The sequence below is a fragment of the Podarcis tiliguerta genome (genome assembly GCF_965153285.1).
Source record: "Podarcis tiliguerta genome assembly, chromosome: 12".
Classification (NCBI taxonomy): domain Eukaryota; kingdom Metazoa; phylum Chordata; class Lepidosauria; order Squamata; family Lacertidae; genus Podarcis; species Podarcis tiliguerta.
In genome coordinates, this window is record NC_139545.1 from 59,721,116 (window position 1) to 59,730,504 (window position 9,389).

At 46.4% G+C, this 9,389-nt stretch overlaps 3 protein-coding genes across 5 annotated transcripts in view; all 3 read left to right on the forward strand.

Moving 5' to 3' along the window:
* LOC310660898 (uncharacterized protein) overlaps positions 1 to 9,389 on the forward strand; it is a 561,482-nt gene that overhangs the window by 505,640 nt on the left and 46,453 nt on the right. The gene's annotated exons all lie outside the window — the stretch shown is intronic.
* LOC310661362 (vomeronasal type-2 receptor 26-like) lies at positions 476 to 3,123 on the forward strand (the record flags this gene model as incomplete). The annotated part of the gene is made up of 3 exons (XM_083407211.1): positions 476 to 694; positions 1,959 to 2,771; positions 2,866 to 3,123. Exons 1-3 carry the CDS (start codon positions 548 to 550, stop codon positions 3,121 to 3,123), a joined length of 1,218 nt encoding a protein of 405 aa, XP_083263337.1. The 5' UTR covers positions 476 to 547.
* Positions 2,845 to 5,368, forward strand: LOC310661020 (vomeronasal type-2 receptor 26-like). Of its 3 annotated transcripts, XM_083406749.1 has the most exons (3): positions 2,845 to 3,093; positions 3,937 to 4,046; positions 4,200 to 5,368. In XM_083406749.1, the coding sequence occupies exons 2-3, from the start codon at positions 4,031 to 4,033 to the stop codon at positions 5,096 to 5,098; spliced, it is 915 nt and encodes a 304-aa protein (XP_083262875.1). In that variant the 5' UTR covers positions 2,845 to 3,093; positions 3,937 to 4,030; the 3' UTR covers positions 5,099 to 5,368. The 3 variants fall into 3 exon arrangements, with proteins under 3 accessions (XP_083262875.1, XP_083262874.1, XP_083262873.1); XM_083406748.1 differs by having other exon boundaries at positions 3,920 to 5,368; XM_083406747.1 differs by having other exon boundaries at positions 3,937 to 5,368.

Here is a 9,389-nt window from a genome sequence, read left to right on the forward strand (position 1 = left end):
ATTGCTCCTAACTAACCCACTGGTCACCCTGGACAAAACACCCCCCTACTTGACCCCCATTTTCCTTCTGAATAAGAGCTGGGGAATGTGTACAGCCCCCCTTTGAAGGAGCCAAACCCCTGAGGCAAAAGCAGAGGCAAAACATTTGCAGCAACTTCCCACTATTTCACAAATTTGGGGGGAGGGAGATTCATTTTCTTACTCTGTTTTATTGTCCGGAGTACCTCTACACTCCTGGATTGGAGAACAAAACTTCAAAACTGTATTGTATAATGGGTAGAAAATGAATGGATATAAATGCAATAAGATAATTTAACAGAGACTAATCTTTGTGGATAATATTTTGTTATCATTCACCTGTGAAGAGGGTTTCAGTCTTTTAAATTGGTCCATTCATTGCAGCGACGCATCTAAGTTCTACTGGAACATCTTCGCCTTCCTGTTCACCATGCAGGAGATCAACCGGGATCTCAGGCTCTTACCCAACACCACCCTTGGCTACAACCTCTATGAGAACTATTTTGTTGCCAGGATAACTTCAGATGCCATGCTAGAGCTGCTTGCAGGCAGCGGAAGAAATATTCCCAATTATCGCTGCGGAGAAGAGAATCCCCTTCTGGCTGTTCTTGGAAGGAGTGATTCTGACATCTCAAAGGAGATTTCCACCATGTCAGGCATCTACAAAATCCCACAGGTATGAATGGGACAGAGGGCAGGGAGGGACACAGGAGGAAACTCTACTTTCTCCTGGGGGGCGTTAAGGGGGGAAACCCTGAGCTATGTGCTGGTCATCAGGCCAAGGCTTCTCCCACCTGCCTTGCCCCACCTTCCAGCCCTGAGCTACAGCCATGGACATTATCTGCATGTGTCTTTTAGTGAACTGAATCGAGAGAAAGATCATGAGTCCTGCGGTGGGGAGACTGGGTGCATGAATTCAAGAGTGCTCGGTTCATTTCTGGTTGCTGGTTTGTTAAGGGTATTAATATTGTTCCATAGATTATACATACTGCGGTATTTTGTTAATCATATAATGTTACTTTTGTTGAAATTGTACTGTTGTTTTGTTAAGAGTGTCTTATAGAACGTACTTGTTTTACTGATGATTTGTAAATTATTCTATATTAATTATGTTGCATTTGTGATGTTCTATTACGTTTTTGCTGTTCATGAGCCGCTTTGTGATTTTTGTGAATGAAAAGCAGCACAGAAATATAATAAATGGAATGATATCCAACACTCTTTTTTGAATGTGCTGAGCCTTTTCCTACTTGGCCCCCGCCTGACAGGGAGGGAGCTGACAGGCAAAGGACTGGCAAGGGGAACCAGGCAGGCAGAGAGCATCTTTATCCCTTCACTTCTTAGTATCAACCAAAACAGACAAGAGAACCACAAAGTATGTTCCCTCCCGGCTGGAGCTGTTGGCCAGTGTGCCCCCTCCTCCTTGCCCCAGCTTGCATATCAGACCCCTCCTGCTGCCTACGGTGGCGGCCAAGGGACCCCTTCTGCCTCTGGCTCGTTTTCCGCTCTGTGATGTGGGTGAAACGCCGGGTTTTAGAGGAAGGAGGAAGATCTAGCAGGCTCCCATGGGACCTAGTCTCAACTGGCTCTGATCTTGTCTCCACTGCATCTGACTCCTGCCTCTCTTCAGGGCTGGTGAATCTGCCACCTTGCCCTTGCTCCTCACCTCCCAACATTCCCCAGCTCTTTTCTTCTTCTGGGCTGGGTCCTTTTCCCACCCCCACGAACCTGGCTCCATGCTGTCTTCCTCTGCCCCCTCCCTGGAAGACTCTTGAGGGTCTCCACCTCTTCTTCTCATCTGAACAGTTCCTGACACCACCAGATGTTTCGGAATAAAACTCCCCACCAGCACAACCGTGGTTAGATATTAATCATTTCAGATTACTAATTATCTACTCCTTCCTGAAAGCAAAACAATTACTCTTTCCTTTCCTCACCAGCTCAGTTATGGCTTCAGAGCCCAGGTTCTTGAAGATAAAACACAGTTCCCTTTCATCTACCAGATGCTCCCCAAAGAGGAAAGTCATTACCAAGGGATCGTCGAGTTACTCCTCCATTTTGGATGGAACTGGATTGGTCTCTTAGCTGTAAACCATGATGGTGGAGAAAGGTTTGAGAGCATTATGACACCTCTGATGATCAGAAGAGGCATCTGCATTGCCTTGTCAAAAATATTTGCAGAAGAGGATTTAATTCCACTGCTGAACCCAAGTGAATCTTTTTCCAGATGGAGACAAGTTGGGGTATTTGTTTGCTATGTAACTGATACAGTGGAAATATTATCAATAATAGAAATATGTACGGATTATGAGGAGGAAATAGGTGGGAAAGTCTGGATCACAACAGCTTTCCTGGGCATCAGCACTGGCTTGACTTTCCCTCCTACACTCTTCCAGCACATTCATGGCTCTCTGTCTTTTGCAATTAAGACCAGAATAAGGAGCACCAAACGTGGTTACGATGAATCCCTGTCCAGTCTTCTTATCCATTTTTTGGATGAAGCATTTCACTGTTCATATGCAAAGCATGTTTTATCCCCAAAAGGCTGGATAAGATGCAGAGAGATGGAGGAACGGGGGGCTTTGCCCCAAGGGGAGATTGAGAGAGTCCTGTCTGCAGACAGCTATGGCACTTACATCAATGTTCAAGCTGCAGCCCAGGCCTTAAATGCTGCGTTTTCATCTAGACCACGGCGGGTGCTGATGGTGGGAGAAGGGGCCCAATGGGAACAGGGAAGGCTTCAGCCATGGCAGGTGATTTTATTGTCTTTTGCATTAATCTTATTTTGGAGAGCCCCTTGCTCCAATGAGGAACAATGAAATGCTGCTGTTTTCCCTGTCATTCCAGCTACACTTTTTCTTACAAGAAATCCAGTGTTTGAATACTTCCAGGGGCACAATATGTTTGGATGAGAATTGGGAGCTGCCGCCTGACTTTGATATTATGAATTGGGTGATGTTTCCCAATGAGTCTCGTGCTCTAGTGAAGATTGGCAGTACAAGTAGAGAGGCATCTACTGGCATCAAGTTCACCATCAACCCAGAAGCCATTGAGTGGCCTGAGAAGTTTCACAAGGTAGGGGATGTTACCGAGGAAGAAGGCTAGGAGATCCTGCTCATCCTCTTCCTGGAGCCTCTTTTGCGAAACGACCTTAGAAGGGGGACCAGTGGTGTCCTTTCCACCCAGTTTCAGCTGCCAGCGCTGCTCCTTCTTGCCACAGCAGCTCAGAGAGGAGAGGAATCTGGAGGCTCAAGAATACGCTAGCGCCCAGGCATCCTGAGAAAAGGCAGACTATGTTTCCCAGCCAGGTCCCTCTCAGTCCACCTGGGGAGGAAAGCCAGCAGCACCCAGCTCTCTTCTCTTCTCCCTTCCTCTCTCTCTCTCCTTCCCACACCTTCCACACACCCCAGCATCAAAGGAGGCTGGTTTTTTGTAACCCCCCAAGTCTTACATCCCGGCGTGTGGGAGAATCCTAAGTTTGGCAAAACCACATTAGAGATCTAAACAGCCAATTGGTACAATAAAACCTCAAATATTTAATACTTCTCTGTACCAGGCTGCCTTCTAAATGTCAGCTAGTTATTTATTTCCCTGACATCTTATGGGAGGTTGTTCCACAGGGATGGCGCCACCACCGAGAAGGCCCTCTGCCTGGTTCCTTGTAACCTCACTTCTCACAGGGAGGGAACCGTCAGAAGGCCCTCGGAGCTGGAACTCAGGGTCAGGGCTGGAGAATGGTGCTTCTATGCAGAAAGTGGATGAGGTCAGGGGGACAAGAGATCCTGCTGGGTGAAATCCAGACACACAAATACCCCTAACACTTTCTCCACAATGCATCTTCTCCCCCCCCCCCTTATATTTTTTTTTTATTCTCCATGCACCTTCTTATCTTCATGGTTAGGCCGTGCCTCGTTCCAGGTGTAGCAAAATATGTCAACCTGGATTTGCAAAGGTGGTTCCAGAAGGAAAGCCTGTTTGCTGCTAAGCTTGTGATCCTTGTGCGGAAGGAACCATGTCCAACCAAGAAGGTGGGTGAGAAGGATTACAAGAGAGGAAGCATTCTTGCCCTTTGCAAAAAGGGAACAAAGAATTGCTTGCCACTCTTTACACATTCTTATTACCTGAGGGCAGGTGGTCATGGATGTAAGGGATGCTGAAGCCGCTCTTTTCCTCTTCCTCAGATGCAGAACGTTGCACCAAATGCCCAGAAGATCAGCATCCAAACAAGGACAGAGATCGATGTGTCTCCAAGATTATCACCTTCCTGGCTTATGAAGACCATCTGGGGATCACCTTAGCTTCCATTGTCCTCTTCTTATCTTCTACAGCAGGCATTGTGTTAGGAATCTTCATTAAATACAAAGAAACCCCAATAGTCAAAGCCAACAACCGGGACCTCTCCTACATCCTGCTCGTCTCCCTTCTGCTTTCCTGCTTGTCCTCCTTCCTCTTCATTGGGCAACCAAGAATAGCGACCTGCCTTCTCCGACAAACGGCCTTCAGCATCATCTTCTCCATTGCTGTTTCTTCTCTCTTGGCCAAGACCATCACGGTGGTGCTGGCCTTCCTGGCCACAAGGCCAGGGAACAGGGTGAGGAGATGGCTAGGGAAGACTCTGGCCAACTCCATTGTCATCTCCTGTTCTGGTGTGCAAGTTCTCATCTGCACCATCTGGCTGGGCTCTTCTCCCCCATTTCCAGAGCCCGACATGCACTCCCAGGCGGAAGAGATCATCTTGCAATGCAACGAAGGTTCTGTGGCCATGTTTTATGTTGCCCTCGGCTACCTGGGCTTCCTGGCTGCCATCTGCTTCACGGTGGCTTTCCTAGCCAGGAAGCTGCCTGGCTCCTTCAACGAAGCCAAGCTGATCACCTTCAGCATGCTGGTCTTCTGCAGTGTTTGGGTGTCTTTTGTGCCCACCTACCTGAGCACCAAGGGCAAGTACATGGTGGCCGTGCAGATCTTCTCTATGTTGGCCTCCAGTGCTGGGCTCCTGGGCTGCATCTTCCTCCCCAAGTGCTACATTATTGCGCTGAGGCCTGATCTGAATACAAAGGAGCACCTGACCACAAGGACTTAAGATGTCGTCAGATTTGTATATTATTCCATGATGATTCTACCCAGCACTGCAGAAAGGAAACACACATAGTTGTTTTTGGATTAACGTTCCATCGATATAAATCTCTCTTAATTTAGCATAAATCATGAATGATGAAAATGAACCTATAATAACTGCTATGACTACAAGCTCCTTGGACTTAAATCAGGAAGGTGGGAAGAGTGAGGCCAATGTTGGAATATTCTAGAAGAAACATGAAAACAGTCTTAAACAAGTTGCTAGGCAATGGAAAATTTCATAGAATCATAGAATCATAGAGTTGGAAGAGACCACAAGGGCCATGGAGTCCAACCCCCTGCCAAGCAGGAAACACCATCAGAGCACTCCTGACATATGGTTGTCAAGCCTCTGCTTAAAGACCTCCAAAGAAGGAGACTCCACCACACTCCTTGGCAGCAAATTCCACTGTCGAACAGCTCTTACTGTCAGGAAGTTCTTCCTAATGTTTAGGTGGAATCTTCTTTCTTGTAGTTTGGATCCATTGCTCCGTGTCCGCTTCTCTGGAGCAGCAGAAAACAACAAATTTAAGAAAAACTTTGTTGATTATAATTGCATTAATTGTTGGATTTATAATTCTCTGTTGTTGCACTCAACGCTTGCCTTCTTTGCTTGCTCAATGTAGTGCATGGTGGAATAGATCGCGTCCAGCCACTGGACTGAATAGAAGGATTTATGTGGCACAATATAAACGCTTGGCAAATTCAGTGTATGATGCTGATTAAAGTTGTATTCAATTGTGCTTAAATAAATAAGAAAAGAGGGCATGTAGGGAAATGGTTAGGGCATGGGCGGAAGTTTCTTACAGGGTCAAGTAAGAAGCTGCTTGGAGCATGGACAGCGTGTAAACAGCTCATGCTATTTCAGCGATTGGTCCACGTAACATAGCCTGAGGGTGGCATGATGTACCGTACTGTCTTTTGTCTGCTAGCTGATACAATGTTGTATGCTTTGCTGTACACAATAAATGCGGGCAACAGCTTATGAGGCTGTGAGATCCCTTCAATCCATCTTGGTGTGTGAGACTGTTTCATTGCGGATGATGAGCTGGTCCTCGTCACTCCCTCCTCTATGTGACATCCTTTTATATATTTGAACATGGCTATCATATCACCCCTTAACCTCCTCTTCTCCAGGCTAAACATGCCCAGCTCCCTTAGCCGTTCCTCATAAGGCATCGTTTCCAGGCCTTTGACCATTTTGGTTGCCCTCCTCTGGACACGTTCCAGTTTGTCAGTGTCCTTCTTGAACTGTGGTGCCCAGAACTGGACACAGAACTCCAAGTGAGGTCTGACCAGAGCAGAATACAGTGGCAATATTACTTCCCTTGATCTAGATGCTATACTCCTATAGATGCAGCCCAGAATTGCATTGGCTTTTTTAGCTGCCGCGTCACACTGTTGGCTCATGTCAAGTTTGTGGTCAACCAAGACTCCTAGATCCTTTTCACATGTACTGCTCTCAAGCCAGGTGTCACCCATCTTGTATTTGTGCCTCTCATTTTTTTTTGCCCAAGTGCAATACTTTACATTTCTCCCTGTTAAAATTCATCTTGTTTGTTTTGGCCCAGTTCTCTAATCTGTCAAGGTCGTTTTGAAGTGTGATCCTGTCCTCTGGGGTGTTAGCCACCCCTCCCAGTTTGGTGTCATCTGCAAATTTGATCAGGATGCCCTTGAGTCCATCCTCCAAGTCATTGATAAAGATGTTGAATCAGACCGGGCCCAAGACAGAACCCTGTGGCACCCCACTAGTCACTCTTCTCCAGGATGAAGAGGAACCATTGATGAGCACCCTTTGGGTCCGGTCAGTCAGCCAGTTACAAATCCACTGAGTGGTAGCATAGTCAAGACCGCATTTTACCAGCTTCTTTACAAGAATATCATGGGGCACCTTGTCAAATGCCTTGCTGAAATCAAGGTAGACTACATCCACTGCGTTCCCTTCATCTACCAGGCTTGTAATTCTGTCAAAAAACGAGATCAAGTTAGTCTGACATGACTTATTTTTCAGAAATCCATGCTGACTATTGGTGATCACAGCATTCCTTTCTAGGTGCTCACAGACTGTTTGCTTAATGATCTGCTCCAGAATCTTCCCTGGTATTGATGTCAGACTGACTCGGCGATAATTATTTGGGTCCTCTCTTTCCCCCTTTTTGAAAATAGGGACAACATTTGCCCTCCTCCAGTCTGCCGGGACTTCACCTGTTCTCCAGGAATTCTCTCTTTTTTATATATATAATATTTTATTAAAGTTTTTACATAGAAAAAGAAACAAGAAATAACAGAAAAATACAAAGTTACAGAAATACAAAACAACAAAAAACAGCAAAGAAGAAAAGAAAAATAAAAACAATTCCATCTTCATAATATTTCTTGCGTTTACTTATTTCCCAGACTTCCCCACACCTCCCCTCACTGTATTCCAATTCATATATTTGATCAGCAAATCCCTTCCCTCTGTCTTAACTGATCTTTATCTTAATTTTGATATCTTAATATATCTTGATCTCCTTGGTATCTTAAAATATTCAATCTTTTAATTTTACACCTTTTGACTAATAACCAAGTTCTCCAGGAATTCTCAAAGATGACTGCCAGTGGTTCTGAGATCACATCTGCCAGTTCTTTTAATACTCTTGGATGCAGTTCATCTGGCCCTGGAGACTTGAATACATCTAAACTAGCCAAGTATTCTTGTACTATCTCCTTAGTTATTCTGGGCTGTGTTTCCTCTGCTGAATCATTTCCTCCAAATTCTTCAGGTCGGGCATTGTTTTCTTTATCGGAGAAGACTGAGGCAAAGAAGGCATTGAGGAGTTCAGCCCTTTCTGTGTCCCCTGTTTGCATTTCACCATCTTCTCCTCTGAGTGACCCCACTGTTTCTTTCTTCTTCCTCAATCCAGTCTCAATACTGGATGTTCTAGAACTACATGTTCCAGAGAATCCAGAGTACAGAACTGTGTGAGCTCTACATGGGGTGAGCTTCGTGGTTACAGAAAGTCCTGCTTGCTTCAGTTCCAGCCTCTCAGGTTCTTTCTCCTGTCTCCTGGCCTTGAGCAGCTGAAAGAGTTGCAAAGATGGCTCAAGGTCCGCAAAACACTCAAGTTTTTTAAAAGAGTGTGTCAGGGACTGGGCAGGGGCGGGGAAGGGAGGGATGGTGGAGACCGACTCCTCAGACTGAACCTTCCAGAGAAGCAGAAGACAGTTCAGGATTACAAGAGTTTGAGGGCGATCACAGCTCAGAGGCAGATGAGGCGGAAAGTTGGGAAATAATGGGAGAGGAGGAAGAAGAAGAGGGGGGCAGCTAACAGACACAGTGTCTTTAGAAAGCATTCCAGACCCCCCTCCCCAGAACCCGGCAGGCATTGAAAGTAGTGGAGCAGAGAGCTCAGAGACAGAGGACACATCTCAGCAACCGTAGTGATGATGCATAGTGGGAGAATGGGGAGGGGTGGAGACTCATTCGGAGCAACGCCATTACTCCCAGCAGCTGTGTTTCTAAGCCTCTCTGTGTGAATTACTCAATAAAAGCATTGGAAAGAACTTTCACTCTCTTATTTGTTTCTGGCAACCTACTGTGGGGGATTGGAACCTCGGGTGCCTGACATTTCCTGCCCTTTAGCCGGTTTCTGGAGCACCTCCTCAGTTTCCTGTGCATCCATGCAGCTGTTCTCCCCTGCGCCAGGTGCTCTTCTGTCGTCCACAATGTCTCTCTCCCCCTCAAGTTCCAGTTGGAACCTTTCCTGAACAGGTCCGCAAGACTCTTAGCAAACACATTCTTTTCAACTGCTTTGAAGCGCAGCCTAGAGTCCTCCTACCTCAAGGAAGTGGAGACCATGATCCTACCGGCCTAATTTATCTCAAGGCAATTCTATATTCTTCTTCACATTTCTATCTTCTAAAAGGCGTTCATGGTAGCAAAACACAGCACAATTGTGAAATCAAAACACAGTAACACTAAGAAGAGCCAGCTTGCTGGATTAGGCCAATGGCCCCTCATCATCCTGCACCCTGTGCTCACAGTGGCCAACCGATGCCTCAGCTGAGAGTCCTGGCTGGACCTGAGTGCAACAGACTTCTGCCCTGGGGAGGCAGAGCACAGCCATCTTGGTTAGGAGCCTTTTAAAGCTTTAACAACCCCCCAGCCCCGTGAGAAATTGTGAGCAGCTCTGGGGAGGCTCCTGTCCTGCTTGTCACATTTGCAACCGTGAGATGCAGTGTTGTTCTAGTTCAGCCTTTCTCAACTTGTGGGT

Excerpts from the sequence above, each read along its gene's own strand:
- LOC310661020 (XM_083406748.1), top strand. The coding sequence starts at position 4,169 with ATGCTGAAGCCGCTCTTTTCCTCTTCCTCAGATGCAGAACGTTGCACC.